This window comes from Podarcis muralis, chromosome 1 (genome assembly GCF_964188315.1).
Source record: "Podarcis muralis chromosome 1, rPodMur119.hap1.1, whole genome shotgun sequence".
Taxonomy (NCBI): Eukaryota; Metazoa; Chordata; class Lepidosauria; order Squamata; family Lacertidae; genus Podarcis; species Podarcis muralis.
The window spans coordinates 21,670,067-21,690,901 of record NC_135655.1 but is presented as its reverse complement, the minus strand read 5'-3'; the positions used below and the strand labels follow the sequence as shown (position 1 = coordinate 21,690,901).

The window sequence follows — 20,835 nt, the reverse complement described above, 5'->3', positions numbered from 1 at the left end:
TATGTAATTTTTTACATGTTGTAAGCCATCTTGAGCATACTTTTGATTATGGAAAAGTGATATACAAATAAAATGATGACGACGACTAATAGATAAACTATTATATGGCCACCATATATGTACACACAAATAAACATTTCAGTATTTTTCCAAGCAGCAGACAACAGCCAATTTTTTGAACTGCAGAAGTCCTAAAATCAGTGATTGAAAAAATATATACGCAAAAGTATCTATTATCTATTTCAGATCATGAAATGAAAGCCAACCAATACTCAGAATAAGTTCCTTTGCTTCCTCCTAACCTTGGGGCAAGGCCTTTTCCGTGGTGGCATCCTATCTTCAGAATACCCTCCCTGGGACCCTTGCCTGAGCTTTCTATTTTAAGCCTGTGATTCAATGGAGAATGACATGGGATCTGTTCTAAATTTGCTCCAGAACAGTTGGTAACCCTATCCTGAAAACAGTAGTCTGAAACAGGAGCTGCTTCCACACTGCACATTTACTGTAGAATAACCACAGTTTGCTCACTCACTTTTTTACAGGGCATCTGTGTGATATCATGAACATAACATCCTGCTCCCATATTTTCTCTGTTCAGATTCCACCCCCATCCCCATCTGAACTCAGAAAATCTTGGGTTTCCCCCCTTAACACAACAGAACAACTGCACAATTTCTCCAGGTGTAGGTGACCCATTGCACAACTATTCAGATTGTTTGGCCAGTTATGTTAGAAAGATCCTCCTGGTGTTTAGCCAAACTCTCCTTTCTTGTAACTTGAATCCGTTGGTTTGAGTCCTACGCTCCAGAGCAGCAGAAAACAAGCTTGCTCCATCTTCCATGTGACAGCCCTTGAGATATTTGAAGATAGTTATCATAGCTCCTCTCAGACTCCTCTTTCCCAGGCTAAACAGACCCAGTTCCTTCAACTGTCACTCATAAAGCTTGGTTTCCAGACCCTTGATCATCTTGGCTGTCCTCCTCTGCACATGTTCCAGTTTGTCAACATCCTTCTTAAATTGTGGTGCCCAGAAGTGGACACGGTACTCAAGGTGTGGTCTGACTGAGGCAGTATAGAGTGGTACTATTACTTCCCTTGATCTGGGCTGGATCTAGACACATCAAAAAAATGTTTTAGGAAAACACGTTGTAAATCTCATACAGTCAAGACTCACTTCCCGAACGCCTCTGTTTTGGAATGTTTCAGCTCCCAAACGCCGAAAACCCGGAAGTAAATGCTCCAGTTTCTGAATTTTTTTCGGAAGCTGGATGTCCAATGTGTGCAAGAAGCTCCTGCAACCAATCGGAAGCTGCACCTCGGTTGTTGAACATTTCGGAAGCCGAAGGGGCTTCCAGAACGGATTATGTTCGACAACTGAGGTTTGACTGTACAGTAATGCAAAATCACATTGCCAAAGATCGAACTCTACAGTGCCATCTAGTGTCACAATGTTATTTATGCATTTATGCTTATTTTTCTTTTTTACTAATGTAGCTGAGTCCCTGGACACTATACTTTTGTTGATGCAGCCTAGAATAGCATTAGCTTTTTTCGTTGCTGTATCACACTGTTGACTCATGTTAAGCTTCTGGTCCACCAAGACCCCTAGATCCTTTTCACATGTGCTGCTATCATCTATCATCTATCTATCTATCTATCTATCTATCTATCTATCTATCTATCTATCTATCTATCTATCTATTTGAATTTATATACTGCCCTATACCCAGAGGACTATCATCATCCCTAACTAGCAAGACAAATGGTCAGGGATGATGGGAACTGTAGTCCAAAAACAAATGGTGACACAAATATTGGAAAACACTGTTCTAAATGAACAAACAAATACTATGCCTTGTTTCATGCTATACTTGTGAGCAGGCAGACAAAAAATATCTTCATCCAAAGCGATTTAGCAAAGAGGCTGCTGCAGTGTTATGTACTGAGTTGAATAGGATCCAAAATGCAGCAGTCTGATTGGTCCTAGAACAATAGGATCAAAAATACAGCAGTCTGATTGGTCCTAGAACAATGCAGCAGTATGATTGGTCCGCAGGAGCCACCCAATCTAGCTCCAGGTGGAAGTGAATCCACAACCTGATTGGCCTACAGGAGAATCCCGGAATTAGCCAATCACATGCAGCCCATTGTGTAAATAATGTATATAAAGCAGATATCTGGGGGAAACATTGATTCCTCCTCACCACTATGAGCTGAATAAAGAGCATGAAATCCACTCTCGACTCCGAGTATATTTCATGCAGTGTTTGCGCTGTTCTGTTTACAGCTGTGCTGGAAAGAGGGGGGAGGGGGGGAGAGAGAGAGATCACTCCCCAGGGAAACACAAGGACAGTTCTCCCTGGGCACTCGAGGCCTCGATCTGCACTGTGTGCTGGGGTTGCCAGGGGGACACTGGAAGCAGCAGCAGGCGGAAAGGTAACTGAAGTAGCAACCCGGAAAGCTCACCTGCCACGCTGAGCCCTGCGCTTCCAGCTTTGCAATTAGATCTGGGTTTGCTGCTCACACACGTCTGTCTCTGTCGATGCAGCGAAAGCAGCACCGTCGGGCTCATTTGGTCGTGCCGAGATACGCTTTAGACAAACTGAGGCAAACTGGACACTTCTTTCCCTCTTGACCAATTTCCCAGGGGGTGAAACTGCTGCGCACAACAGTACACAGGATTCCTGCTGAAAAGTGAAAGGGGAAGTGTTTCCGCAACCCCCCTCCCTCCCTTCCTAAAGAAACATGACTTTTCTGATGATGACAAGGGACAATGATCCCAAATACTTCCTGCAGGTGGACAACGGGCCGGGAAATATTTTCGTGACTCAGCTAGGAGAACACAGGTAAGGTGGCCCTTAACGTGTGTGATGCATTCCTTAAAACGGGTGGGGGGGACCTTTTATTCAGTTTGAGGGCCGCACTGTCAGCTGGGAAACCATCTGGGGGCCACATGCCAAGCTGAGTGGGGTCAGGGGATGCTGCTCTAACCCCCTTGTACAGTGGGTTACATTCTAGCCATGGAAAAGATAGATGTGCCTATAAGCATGCTACTGATTTGTATACATGTTAGATGGGCATAACTATTTTCTGGCAGGCTAGTTGCATTTTAATTATTATTATTTAATTAGCACATTTATGCTCATAGGAGCTCAAGGTGAAGCAAACACTTCTCTCCCTCTTGATTTTGTCCTCACAAGAACCCTGTGAGGTAGGTCAGGCTTGAGAGACAAAGGCTGGCCCAAAACCACGCAGTAGGCTTCACGGGTGAGAGAGGATTCAAACCCTGGTCTCCCAAGACCCTAGCCACTACTCCACACTGTCTGCTGTCATTGGGACTGCTTGCTCAAGGAAATTATCATTTCCAGGTTACACACCAAAGGCTTCCAACAGGATACAGAAAAACCTAACAAACCCATTCTTACTCTGATGAAATCACTTGGTGGTACGGCTCAAGTGGATCTCATCAAACTGCACGGCTGGCGCCAGGGATGATGTCACTGCTGCCTCTTTCCGCAGCGTTAAAATGCCAGACCAACAGTAACATGGCATATAAAACGGTTCCCACAGTCAACCTTGCATTTGGTGTTTGCGCTGCATGGGGCAAATAAGATTTCATGCTGCGGGGGGGGGGGGGGGAGTAAAAACACACCATGGAATTTTTTTAAGCTGTTGACATCATTTAAGATCTCCCCACATTTACTCATGAGAAAACAAAGCGAGAACTTTGCAGAGAGCTGCAAAACACGTGGGCCCTGAATTTGTGGCGATCATAGAGAGGTCTGACTAACCCCCATGCATCCTCATAAACTATGCTCAGCTGGCGGAGACAGCTTTGAAAAGGCCTGGGTGGATTTGAAGAATTATTTGCAGCTTCTACATGTGGGAGTCTCTTTTGTTGTCGTTTAGTCGTTTAGTCGTGTCCGACTCTTTGTGACCCCATGGACCAGAGCACACCAGGCACTTCTGTCCTCCACTGCCTCCCGCAGTTTGATCAAACTCATGCTGGTAGCTTCAAGAACACCATCCAACCATCTCATCTTCTGTCGTCCCATTATCCTTGTGCCCTCCATCTTTCCCAACATCAGGGTCTTTTCCAGAGAGTCTTCTCTTCTCATGAGGTGGCCAAAGTATTGGAGCCTCAGCTTCACGATCTGTCCTTCCAGTGAGCACTCAGGGCTGATTTCCTTAAGAATGGATACGTTTGATCTTCTTGCAGCCCATGGGACTCTCAAGAGTCTCCTCCAGCACCATAATTCAAATGGCGTCTCTTTAGCTGTCTGCAATATGTCATTGGTCTGCCAGATAATGCTTTACAGTAGACTTGACAGCCCTGGAGATTCTTTCTCCAGGACGTCAGCTGTAAGTGTTACCTGAACATGTGAATGGTGAGAGTGTGGGGAGGGGCATGGCATTCAGGCTAGCCTCACCCCCAGTGTCATCATGCCCGCTCCCCACTCAGTCCCCAACACAATATGGGGAAGGTCATCAGGGTTTTTTGACTGAGGGCTTCTTCACACTTCCCGCTGCTTTCCACCAGGGAAAACCACTCTTTAGTGCTCAGTTGGAGCAAAGAGCGATTCAGGTTTCACCCAGATTGCCATTTGTTCCGATCTATCGCTAAAGAATGGGTTTTTCCTTGGAAAACAATGGGGAAACTGCTCAGATACATGCCTAGAATAAGCGTGGGTCAAGCAGAAACAAGCATGAGCCCTGAGTATCAGTAGACTCCTGGTGCCATTCTGAACTGGAAAATTTCCTGTGGGAAAATAAAGCATTGGAAAAAGTTACTGCCTCATATTACTGCTGGGTGGTTGAGCAGGGAAGAGCATTCTTCTTACTCCCCACAATATGTAGGAAAATTATTGAAGGTATTGCATCGTCTGAGGATTAACAACTTGTACTGAAGAGCTGTCCTGGCTGATTTTTTGCACTTTCTGCTCCAGCACAAGAGCAGGCAAGCATCTGGTTTTTCCTGATCAGGTGGCAACCCGACTTGTTGGTATAGAAAATGATCCCTTGCAAAGCACAGCTGCAGGATTAGAGTATGTGTAATTGCAACTTGGATTTGCATTCCACATTTGGTTGCTCACCCTAGGACCTTGATTTGCCATGGGCTTCTGTTCTAGCCATTTAATCCAATTCATTCAGGTATGTTTGCAGCAACTGCCTGCAAAGATGGTCAGGAGGACTCTATGTAGAAAAGGCTTTCCCAACTCCAGTGCCCATCAGCCCCAGCCAGCATGGCCAGTGATCAAGAATGAGGGAATAGGGATCTCCTAACAACCGTATGCACACTTAACAAACTATAGTTCCCAGGATTCTTTGGGGGAAGCCATGAGTGATATAATATTGCTTTAAATTTATGATGGATAAAAAAGTTGGTTTCCAGGAGGAGAAATCGAAACTAGAGACAGAATTGTTAGAACCAAAGACCAGGATTTTATCTAGAATGTATAACTTGCTGCTTATGTGGAACACACAGGACGAGATAGTTAAATCTGCTATGATAAAATGGGCACAGGATGTTGGACATAATATTATGTTTGAAGACTGGGAAAGGTTATGGAACACCGGAATGAAATTCACGGCATGTAGTGCCTTGAAGGAAAACATTATGAAAATGATATACCGGTGGTACATGACCCCAGTCAAGCTAGCTAAGATACATCACCTGTCTGACAACAAATGTTGGAAGTGTAAGGAAGCAGAGGGGACTTTCTTCCATCTCTGGTGGACCTGCCCAAAAGTGAAGGCCTTCTGGGAAATGATTTATAATGAATTGAAAAAGGTATTTAGGTATACCTTTCCCAAGAAACCAGAGGCCTTCCTGCTGGGCATGGTGGACCAGAAAATGTCAAAGAAAGACAGAACTTTGTTTATGTATGCTAGCACAGCAGCAAGAATACTCATTGCAAAGAGCTGGAAGACACAAGATTTGCCCACGCTGGAGGAATGGCAGACACAGTTGATGGACTATATGGAGATAGCTGAACTGACCGGCAGAATCCGAGATCTGGATAAAGAAACAATTGAGGAGGACTGGAAAAAATTTAAAGATTATTTGCAAAAATATTACAAGCTGTATGAATCTTAAGACAGTGCATGATAAGGAAATGTTATGCTTTAGCAATTATGGTTAAGTAAATTGTAAAATAAGTGACAAAAGAGAAAAGGAGACAATTTGAATCGAACATGTTATGTTTATTTTAAAGGTATTGAAATTGAGATATAATATATTGAATTTGGGTACATAACATTTGAAAGTTACAATAAGGTACGAAATAAGGTAACAAAATGCTGACATTGTTAATCTAAAGAACGCAGAACCGGAAGGGGTGGGGAAGTCCAAGTTGTTTTTTTGTTTGTTTTTGTTGTTAAAAAAAAAAGGAAAAATTTGTTTCTTGCAATCATTTTATTTGTTTGTAACTTGTAAAACTATGGAAAGAAACGCAATAAAAAATTAAAAAAAAAAAAAATTATGATGTGGATGTGGTCTTAGGCACCAACTCCACAATATACATTTAAAGCAACATCACACCACTGTGTGGTTTAACAGGTAATCCCTCTTCTCAATCCCTCTGGGAATTGTAGCTCTCTTAAAGGAACAGGTGTCTCCTAACAACCCTCAGCACTCTTAACAAACTGCAGTTCTCAGGTTACTTTGGGAGAAACCATGGCTGTAGTATTATGCTACTTTAAAACTATAGCGCAGATGTGGTCCTTATTTGGATACAACCCAAAGCAGGTTTCCCCCCTTCAGAACTATGTAAATTAATGTATTTTAATAAATTCATTAATTGGTTAATTAAAACATATACTAAATCAGCTAACAGCCCAATCCCATATGGCTACTCATAAATAAGCCCAATGAGGCTCACTCTTAGAAAAGCGCATGTGTGAAGGCAGCCTGAGTTTTCATTGGGTGACAAATCTAGTAATATGTGATCAAACCCTAATTTCCTCCCTTTGTCCTGTCATCAGTCCTGGTTCCTCGTCAGCTGTGTTGAACACCTCTCACTGCAGTGTGTGCCAACCCAGATTTCTTGGAGGACAACTCCCATCAGTGGACGGAAATTGCAGTTCAATACATCTGGATGGCACCAGGTTGGCAAAGACTGCTCTAATGATAGCCCTTCCATAGGACCATGGAACGAACCCAGCAGGTGGCACTATGGCTATGTTGTCTCCTCCTGAATGGGGTAATGTAAAGGTCCCACCTGGGTCTCTTGAGTTGTGACCTTTCAACCCTATGTCACTAGCGGTTCTATATAGGAAGGAGCCGCTGCCGAACTACTTCCCTTCCTTGTGTTGAAAGGGGGAGACGTCTCCTGTAAACTTAGTATGTTCAGGGATTTACCCTGTATAGGGTAGGTGCTCAAGGATGAAGCAAGATGCCATAGAGGTGCCATTGTGATGCTTCCAGCTATCTCCCCTAACTCCTAGATACTGCTGTTGTCACTGTTGTCAGTCTCCAAAAGTTCAGCATAGATTTATATCCTGGAGTTTTAAGGAGAATGGACAGGTGGGTGACTTGCAGCCTGGGGGCTTCATGTGGCCCCATTGCCATTTTATGCAACCCCCAAAACCTGCTACTATTCATTTCTTTCTGCAGGGTCCTACATTCCATTTATTTTATCACTATTGTCGCTGGCTTTGCGCCCTCCATCTTGCTATATAGTTTCTCAGTAAATGGAGAAGGCGGGATTTCATTTTTTTAAAACACCCACCCCCCATTTGAGGGGAAAAAACCCCCCTGCTGCTTGTAAGATTCCTGTTCAAAGGACTCCACAGCTTCTGTGTTGAAATCTATGGGGCGATCAGGCTCAAGGAGGGCATACAAAAAACTCATTACATGGTTGTTGGCAGTAGCTAGGACATCTGTTGTACAAAAATGGAAGACTGCAAGAATTGCAAATTTCCCCATGTGTGGAACATTGTGGTGGTGGTGGTGGTGGGAAATAGGGCATAATTTAAATGTTGGAAGCTCCAGAAGGTTGCTAGGCCATGTGGTGGGATTTCATTTCTTACAGTGCTGCAAATAGCCTCTGGGACTGTGTGGCTTTGCCTATGCGTGAAATATGGCTTTCTGAAGGATTTGTGAATGTTTTATATATCATTATGTCTCTCCATTTTGATTTTGTATAGACTAAGAAAACTTGTATGTGGTCCCTGCCCTCCTTACTTGGGTTATATCTCATGGTGTGTGTATACAACAGATAATAATAAAATTGTTATGCTTCCATCATGGAAGTATGTGTGCGCATGTCTGAATGTGCAGCACACAAAATTTAGAGGGATTACATTTACTTGCTTTCTAAAATGGTAGTTGTTTTGGTTTGCTTTACATAAAAAGAAAAGAAAAGAAATTCTCTGTACAGTGATACCTCGGGTTAAGAACTTAATTCGTTCCGGAGGTCCGTTCTTAACCTGAAACTGTTCTTAACTTGAGGCACCACTTTAGCTAATGGGGCCTCCCGCTGCTGCCGTGCCGCCGGAGCACAATTTCTGTTCTCATCCTGAGGTAAAGTTCTTAACCCGAGGTAATATTTCTAGGTTAGCGGAGTCTGTAACCTGAAGCGTATGTAACCTGAAGTGTATGTAACCCGAGGTACCACTGTATACTTATTTCAGAGTAACCCCACAAAACCTAGTGGGGGTTACTTCTAAGTAGACCTTCATATCATAGGGGAACAGGGCATGGAGGGAGCCTGCTGCATCCCGGATCAGACTTGACCCAGGAGTGGAGCTGCGACTGGGCCCAGGCACAAGAAAGCTGCCTCAGCAGCAACATTGTGTGCCACAATGCAGCTAAGGAGAGGGGTGGCAATGTTGCAGCCAACTCTCTTCTCTCTCCCCCCAGAGTGGAGGTGCAGTTGGCAGTGTTGGTCCGCCATGCAAAAATGCTGCCTCCACATCTCTTTCACAGACCTGTGGTGGGGGGCCCTCCAAAAAATGTGCCATGCCACCCCAGTCACCCATGCTATGCCACTGCCTGTAATATGCTATTGAAGAAAATGTTCCAACTAACGTTTGTTTAAAAACCTGAAGCATTTTTATTAGGGATTGTAGGGAAAGACCTGCCGAGGAAACTGAAAAATATATTCATGTATGCAACAACGGCGGCAAGTGTCTTAATAGCACAAGGTTGGGAAAATGAAGAAATCCCAACCAAAGAACTGTGGCAAGAGAAACTGATAGACTACGCAGAATTGGCAAAAGTGACACACAAATTACATGACAAGGTTAACTGTGATGAATGGGAACCTTTCACAAAGTACTTAAAGAAACGACAAAATGAACTGGTCTCTTTGGCAGATTTTGAATAAACATACACAAACTTTTTATTGATAATATTTAGATAGATAAATTAAGGATCTGTACAATTCTGTGACATGCAGAGAATAACAAATGCTGAAAAACCAGAGAGAGGAGCTGAGGGAAGTCTGAGAGGGTGGGGGGGGGTTCTTTTTGGGGGGAGGGAAAAATGGGGAGGGGGGAAAATGAGGATGATGTCTGGTCACACCAAAGTGTGACCGAACTTTGGGAGCTGCCTTTCATACACGGAGAGCCATTTCTAGGTAGTATGGGTATATGACAACAATTTACCTTTTTTATATATATAGGCAAGAAGAGGGTGAAGATGTGCCTCAGATTCCTGTCATGCGAGAGGTCAGCTGCCTTTGTCATTCTCTTTCTCAGACAAGAGGGCCGGGATAAATATAGGACAGGGCTTCTGTTTCTTTATTAGGTGTGCCAAAAGCAGAGCTTTGGCAGAAGTTGAGCAATTCTCCGATAATAACCATGCCAGGGGGATTGTACTGGTATCCAGGGAAGATAATATTCTTCTAACTGTTAAAGCCCTACTTGGGAGTTTGCCTTCTGTGCTAATTCAACACGCAAAAGGGGAGAGCAGGAATGAACATGTCAGCTCTGTCCTCTTGTCAACATGTGCAGTGGAGAGCTTGCTTGACTCATGCAGGCTGAGGCTCCCTGCATATGGGGAGCCTTGGCCCTCCAGATGGCACTGAACTACAACTCCCATCATTCCCTGACCCTGTAGACCTGAAGGAGCGTCTACACCCCCATCGTTCAGCCTGGACACTGAGGTACAGCTCTGAGGGCATTCTGGTAGTTCCCTCATTGCAAGAGTACCCTTAAACATTTTTAAAGAAAAAAAGTAGTGTGTGGGGTGTGTGTGTGTGTGTTTGTGTACACACACACACACACACACACACGGACTAGATAACCTTTGGGGGCCCTTCCAACCCTACAGTTCTCTCTCCTTCCATCTCTCTCTCTCTGTATATTTGTAAAAACCAGTTTTGCTTTCTAGAGCACCAGTGACATTTTGCAGCATCGCAGAAAAGCACTGCAAACATTCCGGCTTCGGAAGAAAGAAATTGAAAATGAGCAGGCTTCTGCAGAACTGACTGCAAAGAAGCAAGAGTTCAAAGAGAGGATGGAAGCGTTGGTCCAACGAAGAGAAGCGCTTGAACAAAAAGATCAGGATGTAAGCATCACTCTGCATCTATAAGGAGGGCACTTATAGGGAGCTGGGGTCTAGGCTGGATCTGCATTGATCTGTTAAACGTTATTAACATAAAAGAAACATTAAATCAATATACATTAAATAATTATACAATAGCCAAAAAGAAAAAAGAAAAAACATAAACAAAATAAAATAAACCCACCACCCTGTTTAACTTCCCTCCACCACTACTTGTCTTCTCTACAATCAATTTTACCCTTATCATTGCATTCTGATTGTTTTTATTTTCTCTCTATATATACATACATACGTCATTGATAATTTATTGTTTTGATGCATTTACATTCTTAACCTAAGCATATTAACATGTCTTTCTTTTTTAGAGCAATATTTTGTCATATAATCATCAAAGCATTGCCATTCGTTTTTTAGTTTTTGACTTGACTGCTATCGTATGCATGCTGTTAATTGAGCCAATTTTAAATATTCATTAAATTTGAGAATTCATTCCTCCTTGGTAGGTAGTTCTTTAGCTTTCCATTTAGATGCCATTATTATCCTAGCTGCAGTGGTTGCATATAAGAAAATGCTTTTTTCCCGATTTCGGTATTTCTTTTCCTAAAAGGACGAGTAGGTAAGCCTCTGGTTTTTTTGTTAATGGGATTTTAAGCATTTTTTTCAACTCCTCGTGTATTTCTCCCCAGAAGTACTTAATTGGGGTGCAACTCCACCACATATCAGGCACTGCCATTCTCACACAGTTGTAATGATGCAAAGCCGGAAGTGGGGGCCAGTCAGGTGTGCTAGCTATAGGGGGCCGAGATGTCTTCAACCCCCTCTGTATTTGTTGGAAAGGGGCCAGGCCGCAGAGGAGGCCGAGTGCGGATCTAAGCACAGCACAGCTTCAGTGCTCAGCCTCCTCCAGACAATTGGGAAAATGAGAAAGTGAAAGAAACTGGAAATGGCATTCACTCATACTCAACCATAGCTCCAGAGCACTGTGCTGGCCGGCAGCCTGATCACAAGAGGGCAGCATAGCAGAGGCTGTATATGGGATTTGAGATGGAACACTAGCATTTTGTTTGGTAGGTCCCCAATTCAGCTGCTGGTATCTCTGTTTAAAAGCTTCAAATGTCAGATGATGAGCAAGACCTGCCTGGGACCCTGAAGAGTCTCCTTCTAGTTGCAATATGCAATACTGGGCAAGATAAACCAGCAGCCTGACGAGGTATAAGGCAAAAGTGCTTGGACCCATGGCTAAAAAGTGTGGAGCAAGTTGAAAACCACTTGGGCCCATGCTTCCTAGGCATGGGAAAAGTGGAAGTGTGAAGGAACCCTAAGTTGCTGTGAACTTAGTCCCAAGTAAGTGTGTAAATGACTGCAGCTTAATCAGTCTTCCCTCCATTTTTTGTTAGTGTCCAGGATGGTAGGACGAATTCATTCTCATTTTCTCTGAAACAAATGACTTCACCTTCATGGGCTCCCACCTTTGAATACTGAGCAAAACTATGCAAAACTGATTATGCCTTCTTTCTCCTTCTTGGTTCAGAGGAAGAACCGAATTCTTGAATTTGACGCATATATTAAAGAGTGTCATCAGAAGAAGGAGCGTGTCATTCAGCTGTACCACCAGGAACACGCGCTGAAAGCCCTCAAGAAGCGTGAGGTATTCAAACTGAAAAAAGAGCTTAAGAAACTCCAAGTTAGGTATGTGACTGATGCTTTTAAGACGGATTTGAGACTGAGCCACGGGTATCTGGGCAGGGGTGCAGTGAGGCAATCTTAGACACTGGACTTCTGGAGGCCCCATCGTTAGATGCCAGTATATTACTTCACTTACTTCAAAATGTCGTAAGCCAGCTTTGCTGTATTTGGGGACTCTCCTGCTGGGGACATTCCTCTGAGTGGGGCCCTGGACTTCAGTTCCAAAGTCTTCTCCTGATAACATCACTGCACATTATTCTCCAGCCGGCAAGCATGGCTGGCTTTCCTGATGTGAAGGTCCTGTGCCCTGGCAGAATAGAATCATCATCAAAATTATATTTCTTAAGAATGGGGGCTTGCTAAGAGGGCCATAGCTTAAATGGGGAAGGCTGTAGTTCAGTGAGAGATCACCTGCCTTGCATGCAGAAGGTCACTGGTTCAATCCCTGGCATCTCTAGGTAGGCCTGCCAGTCAGTGTAGACATTATTGAGCTACCTGGGCCAATGGTCGACTCAATATAAGGCAGCTTTCTGTGTTCCTAAATTTAATCTTTTACATATTTACGTAGAGCAAATGTTTAATTATCTAAGAGTACGAATCCCCACGATGAGGTGCGCTCCCATTGCTCGGTCCCTGCTCCTGCCAACCTAGCAGTTCGAAAGCATGTCAAAGTGCAAGTAGATAAATAGGTACCGCTCTGGCGGGAAGGTAAACGGCGTTTCCGTGCGTTGCTCTGGTTTGCCAGAAGTGGCTTAGTCATGCTGGCCACATGACCCGGAAGCTGTATGCCGGCTCCCTTGGCCAATAAAGCGAGATGAGCGCCGCAACCCCAGAGTTGGTCACGACTGGACCTAATGGCCAGGGGTTCCTTTACCTTTACCTTTACAGTACTCAGCCAGCTTTCCCTTTCCCTCCTTTAAAAACACAGCTGTGGAATATATTTCCCTCTGAGTTCTGCTGGTGCCTACCTCACTTTCAACTTTGGCCCCAGGTTAAGAAGACCCCGACTGCTTTCTTGGGGGTTTATTAATTGTTAACTCTGCTTTGTGATAATAAGGGGACCATCCACTCTGTGTTTTAAGATGGTTGTGATTCATTCGTTCATTTTTATCTGCTTGCTTAACTAACAAAAGGGCGGTTCCAAATATATCCGTGTACCTTGCTCTGAGTACAATTTCATATAGAGCTGGTCACATATATTTTGATAAATGAATGAAACAAAAGCCAAGAGCCTTTTGGGTCCTCAGGACAACATCTTGATGGTGCTGACCACATTTTTATCTGTAAGCCACATTGAGTCCCTGTCAGGGGGAAAGGGCGGCATATAAATAAATATATATGCAGTGATCATCATCACCAACTTGAGCCAGTGAAGGCTGGTCCATTAGAGCAAAAGGGGCAGTATTCCACCAACTTCACTGTGCCCCCAGCCAGCCCCTGCCTGCCTGCCTTTTTAGTTACATCCACTCCAAAGGCAGACACTCAGTCTCAGTGTTGCCTCGGCAGAACTCCTTAGGGAGGAGGATGAGAACTAGAGTTAGTTGACTCTGCTCATCCTTGGCTCTGGCTTTACCTACTGTTGACCTCTCTGCCCTCCTCCCTACCAGTCCCAATGGGCACCAGCCAGCCAACACTGGGCTGAACTGGGCTGTCACTCAAACGCACAGCTGGCAGGAACTGGTGGTGCAACTAAACATGGGCCATCGCTGCAGATGTTTGGCTGCCCATGGCAGTCAAGGTTGAGATGGGGGAGGATTGTCCCTCACATTTCGTAACTGAGTTACAGCAATGATCCCTTTCCAGGAATTTCTAGTCATTTGTTGATAAGATAATTTTTAATATCTGAGGCATTTCATGGGTCATTGCTGCAGATGTTTGGCTGCCCATGGCAGTCAAGGTTGAGATGGGGGAGGATTGTCCCTCACATTTCGTAACTGAATTATAGCAATGATCCCTTTCCAGGAATTTCGAGTCATTTGTTGATAAGACAATTTTTAATGTCTGAGGCATTCCAAGCGCCCCTAATATATATTTCTTCAGAAAAAAGGAACTACAGAAGAAGATGGCAAAATACAAAAGCTTCGAAGATTTCCTGAAGAAAGTTACAGCCACATTCACACCAGGTGAGTATAATCATTAAACAGTTACAATTTACTTGGGGGGACTCTGTACTTGACAAATACGTCTTTAGATTTCTTGCCTTTTGACTCACAAAAGGATCCACAAGACATCTTTCATAAACTGCTTTTGAAGAGCCATCAAAAATAAAGAGTAGCACAAAAATACCAAAACAATGAAAACATGACCCTGATATGTGTTTTCCATGTATAGCATAATCCTCCCTGTTTTCCATTGCAGGCTTTCTTGGATATCCGGAAGACTCCATGGTTGAAGCCCTCGTCAAAAGGCACAAGACACTGTTTGAGGAAAACCAGAGCTTGATGAAGAATTTGTCCATCCAGCAGTGTCACATTGAGGAAACGCAAAAAGAATTGGGGATCTTGCGAGAGGAATACAATACCACGACATTTGTAATGTTCACTGAGCATGTAGTTTTTATGACGCCCAATCCATTCATTCCACAGGTCCGATTGTACTAAGGACCGAGTGTGCTGGTTCTTTTCTGAAACCTCGGAGAAGGTCAATTCTGTCTTCTGAAACCAACAAAGCTTTGAGAAGTATTTGCAGCACATAGGAAACCCATGCTGTGTAATTCATTAGGATTCTCAACTTGTAGATTCCTTCGGAACAGGGTCCAATTGGCACTATAACTGGTCACACCACAAAGCCTCAGAGAGGATTTGTTGCTGCTGTTGCTGCTGCTGTTTTCTTTTTCTGCAGGAAGTGGGTGAATGATCTTTTTGAAAGGCTTTTCGAAAAATATGATTATGGCTTCCCCCTCTTGCCCCATTGTGTGCTGCTAGCTGCTGCTATTGTTTCATTGTGTTCTACTAGTTTGCATCTTCCCTCTCATTGTGTACTACTAGTGTACATCTCCCTTCTCAATGGGTACTATTAATAGTATTAGTATTAATACCATTAGTATTGAATGGTGTTACAACACTAGCAGGTATTGTCTTCTCTGACTGGCAGTGGCTTTCCAGAATCTCAGGTAGAAGATCTTTCCTATGGCCTGCTACCTGTTCTGTTAAGTGGAGATGCTCCTGGGATTGAACCTGGGATATTCTGCAATCAAAGCATGTACTGCATCACTGAGCTATGTCTCTTCCCCATAAGCCTAAGTGCTGCTGTGGTGGAGGAAAAAAACCATTGTTACAGCACCAGACCCTTCCTTACCATTAGGAACCGCTGCTGTTTTCTGGGCAGCGCCGCTCACTTTTTCTCAGGGAAGCCTGGGAGCCTTGAAATCCCCTACCCTGACTTTCCCTGGCTAGTACCTATGATGGCTATGTTCTACTTCCACTGTTGAAGGAAGTTTGAATACCCATTGCAAGACACTGCAGAAGGGGTGAGTGCTGTTGTGCTCGTGTTCAGAGTGCTGGACTAGATGGGTTCTTGGCATGCTCCAGCAGGGCTCCTATGTGCCCATCAGGAAATCTCAAAACAGTCAAAACCTCTCCGGATACAATTTCTCTTTCCTTCAGCTGCCATGCAGTTCCAAATAGTCTAATGTGACTGTGAAGTGTTTCTGCATATATTTGCATGTGTAGGTGGGTGAAATCACTTGCAAAGCCTCTATTTCCTCTTGCAAGCTTGGTTAATATTTTTGTTGTTAATTACAGTCATACCTTGGGTTGAATGCGCTTCGGATTGAGCGCGTTCGAGTTGCGCTCTGTGGCAACCCAGAAGTAATGGAGTGCGTTACTTCAGGATTTCGCCGCTTGCGCATGCGCAGACGCTCAAAATGACATCACGCATGCGCAGAAGCAGCGAAAAGCAACGGGCACGTGCGCAGACGTGCCGTCACTAGTTACGTTTGCTTCTAGATGCAAACAGGGCTCTGGAACGGATCCCGTTCGTATCCAGAGTACCACTGTATTACATTAATGTTTACTGTATGCTGCCCTGAGATCCTTGGGTGAAAGGCAGATTACAAATGCCGTAAAATAAATGTATGAACAGCGCATCCCTAAATTCCCATTTTATGGCTTTGCCTAGGTGCTGCTCGGCAAAATTTCTGAACTTCAGTCAAAGAAAAGTGCACTACAAGAAAAAAAGAAACAGTTGTGTCACCACATTAACAATGAGGAATGTCTCATCGATCAAAAGGTAAGCTTCTCTGAGTCCCCACCCCACCCCAAAGCTCCTGTTTATTGATTGGATGTTGTATACAACTTAGAGATTAAAAATGTATATATTACAGGGTTTATAAATACTTTTGCTTTTAAGTAAATAAAGTAAAATACAGCTCCCATTAGCCCCAGCCAGCATGGAAGTTCAACAATATCTGGGCTGGATCTACATTGATCTTTGATACATTATTAAATATAATGGTCTATAATATTTGTTACAGTTTCCCTTTGGTGTCACATTTTAGCAATGGATTTTTAGCATTATAAATCACAAGTGTAAATCTGCCCCGGGAGGGCTAAAAGTTCCCCATGCCTGCCTTAATTTGCAAAAAGCCTGCTTTGAGGATAGTGGAGGGGCAGGACTGACGACTGAACTGGGATTTAATTTGCTGCTGTGTCCCATCTGAAATGAGAATTGCAAAGCTGGGATGAAACTGGATTTATATTGATAATGAAGATGATGAACCAGTTCCATCTTCTTTTTTTTAAAAAAGTGCTAACCTCACTCTTGATAAGTGTTGTCTTCTTTCACTACTCTCCAAGTATATGTGGATGTATAGTGGTGAGAAGGACAAAGTTCATCCATCTCTTTATGCTCATGTAGAGGCAAGATCTAAGCAGGATGATGTTAGCAATCAACAACATGGCAGAGTTATGCTACATGCCTCATTATGGCCCTTTGGATGACATGACATTGCGGTCCAAGCTAGACATGATCCAGGTAAGTGAAACCAACCCAAGACTGAGTGTAACATTTTATCCATGACTGTTATGAATAGCAATAATCTAAGGGGACAAATCATGCATTTAGATCAGGGAGTGGAGCAATAATACATAAAGCATTTTTACTCCGCTCTTCAGCCCCACTCTTCCTCTTTGAAGTGAAGGACATGAGGCAGGAGTTGGTAATGCAGGTGAGCTGCAAGCAAGCTGCCAGCCAGCTCTGTGGAGGCTCCTTTTATTGACACAATATGCAAACCCAAATTTTGGGCTGTGACCTTTACACATCTTCCAGTCCTGAGATCGTGGGGTGGTACAAAGTTATTTTGGCACCTGTTTCCACCGCGTCATTTCCCCCTTGCACAGTGTATGACGAAGGAGACAAATGTCTCAGAGACAAAGGTCACAGACAGGACACCACAGACTACTGAGACCGCAAAAGGTTAGACAGAGGGGAATATGTACAGACAGCTGTGGCTTTATCTGTGAGGGGGAGTGTGCCCCGCACCCCAAGGTCACGCATGCAGGTAGCCAAGGCTGCCTGCGGGTGGGGAGTGTGCTCCGCACCCAACGATCATTCCTACACTCTTGACTTGACTGACTGCTGCCACTGGGCCTGGACAGACTACAGACTGCATGCACTAGAACAGGCATGTCCAACAGGTCGATCGTGATCTACCTATTCACCGCAGGGCGCTAATGGTAGATTGCGGTCGATCGCATGACCCTCAGTGTTTGTCCTCTAAAAGGAACAAAAACTTGCCTCCCCCCCCCAAAAAAAGCTCAACAACTAACAACTTTGCCTCTCCGAAACTAAAGCTCAACAATTTTGCCTGGCAATGATAATGGGTAGATCACAGCCAGTATTTTAATACCGTACTGTGAGTAGATTGCAGTCTCTTGGGAGCTGGACATGCCTGCACTAGAAAATGAGACGGAAAGTGCTCTAAAGGGTAGGGGGGAAAGTCCACACTTTAGAACCAAAGGATTCCTATCTCCTGGTGTTGAAACAACTCACTGATTATTCATGGCACCGACTTCATTTGTTTACTAAAAAAAACACTGAAAAGCAGGAAAAGACAGGCTTACCCGTCTGTCTGCACATTTCACTTCTAAACTTTTTAAATAGGTGGTTGGTTGACTTTCTTTTTTTATGAAAGCTCAGAGTCTGGGTCCCCTTGCAGGCAGGGCGCTGGGGCGATTGCACCACTGATAATCCAGCCTTGTTAGCCATGCAGCAAGATAAGAAGGGAAGGAGAAGCTCAAGAACCTGAGGCTTTGCTCAAGCATGTTGCGTATAGCAGCTCAGGCACATAGTATTTAACCATGGTTTACTGCAGCCTCCTCCAGCCTGGCGTCTTGCAGATGTTTCAGACTGCAACTTGCATCAGCCCCAGCCAGCACAGAGCAAGGATGATGAAAGTTCTAAACTGAAACATCTGGAGAGCACCAGGATCTGGATAGCTATTTTAGAGCTATGTGTGAACCATCCCAATGTGTTGTGCAAGATTAATTTTCCATGTGAATTTGCAAGACACTTTCTCAGTACTTCAGCTTAAGCCACTCTCCTTTTAGAAACTAAGCTTTATTAAGAACCTTTCTCTCTTTTTATTCAGGAGTCCATTTTGAGGAAAAAACAGATCGTAGAGGAAACAAAAGCCCTGCAGTCTGAAGAACTTACAAGGTCATCCTCTAATCTTTTCAGGGAAAAGTCATCTTCTACTCTTTCTAGGGAACTTAAAAAGCAAATAAGCTTTGTCAGTAAGGACAAGCTGGAAGACAAAGGAGGAAAAGCATAAGGAGACAAATCTCTTTTAAAATCCCATATACAGAATGGGGGACACGGCTGGGACTAGTGGAATATTTATAGTAGGTTCTGCACACAAATCAACACAGATGGATGTCAATGCATTACCATAAATGCTTTGATTTGTGGGTGAAAGGGTCTTTCATTCTCATTTTTTTGCAAGTTTGGGTTGAGTGATCTTAATTCTTTCTGCCTGCTAATTCTATGTAGTTTGGTGTTTACGGACTTGCTGGAGGAGTGGAAGCCAATCTCTGAAAGAACCAATGCACAATTTGGAGGTGCTCCTACAGCCATCCATTCTCCTAAACAGGCAGCAATGGCTTTGATTAGCTGGCAAATTGACCATGGCTAGTTCTAGGGAAGACTAATCTTGCCCATAGTGTTTTTTACTCTTGATCAGGGCTACATAGCAGCTCCACACACCCATGCCAGTTAAGCACACTTTTTTATTTTTTAAGTAGATAATGTAACCAGTACTTAGCCCTTAATCCCAGCACATATCTTAAAGGAACAGAAACAGGAGTACAATCTGCAAGCTTCTGTGTTCAGAGCATTCAAACAGTGATCCACATGTTTGTTGGATAAATATGTGCTTTAGATTCTGCATTGATACACTTTGGATCAGGGGTCAGCAACCTAAGGCCCATGGGCCAGAAGCGGCCTGCGGAGGATGTTTGACCGGCCCATGAGCCACCCCCGAAATGAGCTGCCCACTTGCGTGCTGTGCTAAAGCAACGCAGCACCGGAAATCGCATCTGCACAGACACAGACAATTGCGGGTGCTCACACTTATGCACAGTCTGGCCCATGGAGGGATCTCCATGGGACCGATCTGGCCCAGGCAAGATAAACCTTGCTGGCCCCTGCTTTGGATGAAATGCAGTTACAGGCACAGCCTGCTAAATGATGCAATGGTTGCATGGGTAGGCAAACTATGGTCTGGGAGCTGGAGCCGGCCCAGTCGCCTTCTAAATCTGGCCCGCAGACGGTCCGGGAATCAGTGTGTTTTTACATGAGTAGAATGTGTGCTTTTATTTAAAATGCATCTCTGGGTTATTTGTGAGGCATAGGAATTTGTTCAGGTTTTTTTCCAAAATATAGTCCTGCCCCCCACAAGGTCTGAGGGACAGGGGACCAGCCCCCTGCTGAAAAAGTTTGCTGACCCCTGAGTTAGAGTGTCGGACTAGGACCTGGGAGAGCAGGGTTCAAATCCCCACTCAGCTATGAAGCTCTCTGGGTGACTTTGGGCCAGTCACCATCTCTTAGCCTGACCTACCTCACAGGGTTGTTGTGAGGATGAAATGGGGACAAGAAGAACCATGCACACCATCTTGAGATCCTTGGAAGGTGTTGTGTGTTTCTGAGTAGACATTGGTATACTGTTAGGCTTCTACAAAATTATCGAATCGTAGGGTTGTAAGGGACCATAAGGGCCATCTAGTCCAACCCCCTGCAAGGCAAGAAGGTTTTGCCCAACATGGGGCTCAAACCCACAGCCCTAAGATTAATAGTCTTGTGCTTTATCAACTTTAGTATTGGGTATATATTTATATTCAGTTAAAGACAATTATCAACATATCCCTTTGGGTTTTACAAAACTATGGGGAGCAGAAGAGTCTTCTAACCATTAAATTATTTTGAATCAGTGCCCAATAGACTGTTTGTTTTCTAACTGTGTCTCAATTGATCAGTTAGGCTGATATGTTTGTTTTCCAACTGTGGTTGTGAAATTAAGTTTAAGTGGATTTGTTATATAAACTCTGCTTGTATATTCCAACTATGTTTCTCGCTGTTCTAAAATAAATGATGCAATTCTCAATTCCTTTGTTGCACAATACACATAATATCTAAACAGCAGT

At 43.9% G+C, this 20,835-nt stretch overlaps 1 protein-coding gene across 1 annotated transcript; it reads left to right on the top strand.

The window, feature by feature from the left end:
* The first annotated feature begins 2,434 nt into the window (after positions 1–2,434).
* On the top strand, positions 2,435–20,337 carry CCDC197 (coiled-coil domain containing 197). The gene is made up of 9 exons (XM_028731480.2): positions 2,435–2,846; positions 9,627–9,672; positions 10,337–10,513; positions 12,042–12,199; positions 14,237–14,319; positions 14,555–14,727; positions 16,316–16,426; positions 17,054–17,170; positions 18,786–20,337. The coding sequence occupies exons 1-9, from the start codon at positions 2,746–2,748 to the stop codon at positions 18,966–18,968; spliced, it is 1,149 nt and encodes a 382-aa protein (XP_028587313.2). The 5' UTR covers positions 2,435–2,745; the 3' UTR covers positions 18,969–20,337.
* Positions 20,338–20,835: the final 498 nt, after the last annotated feature.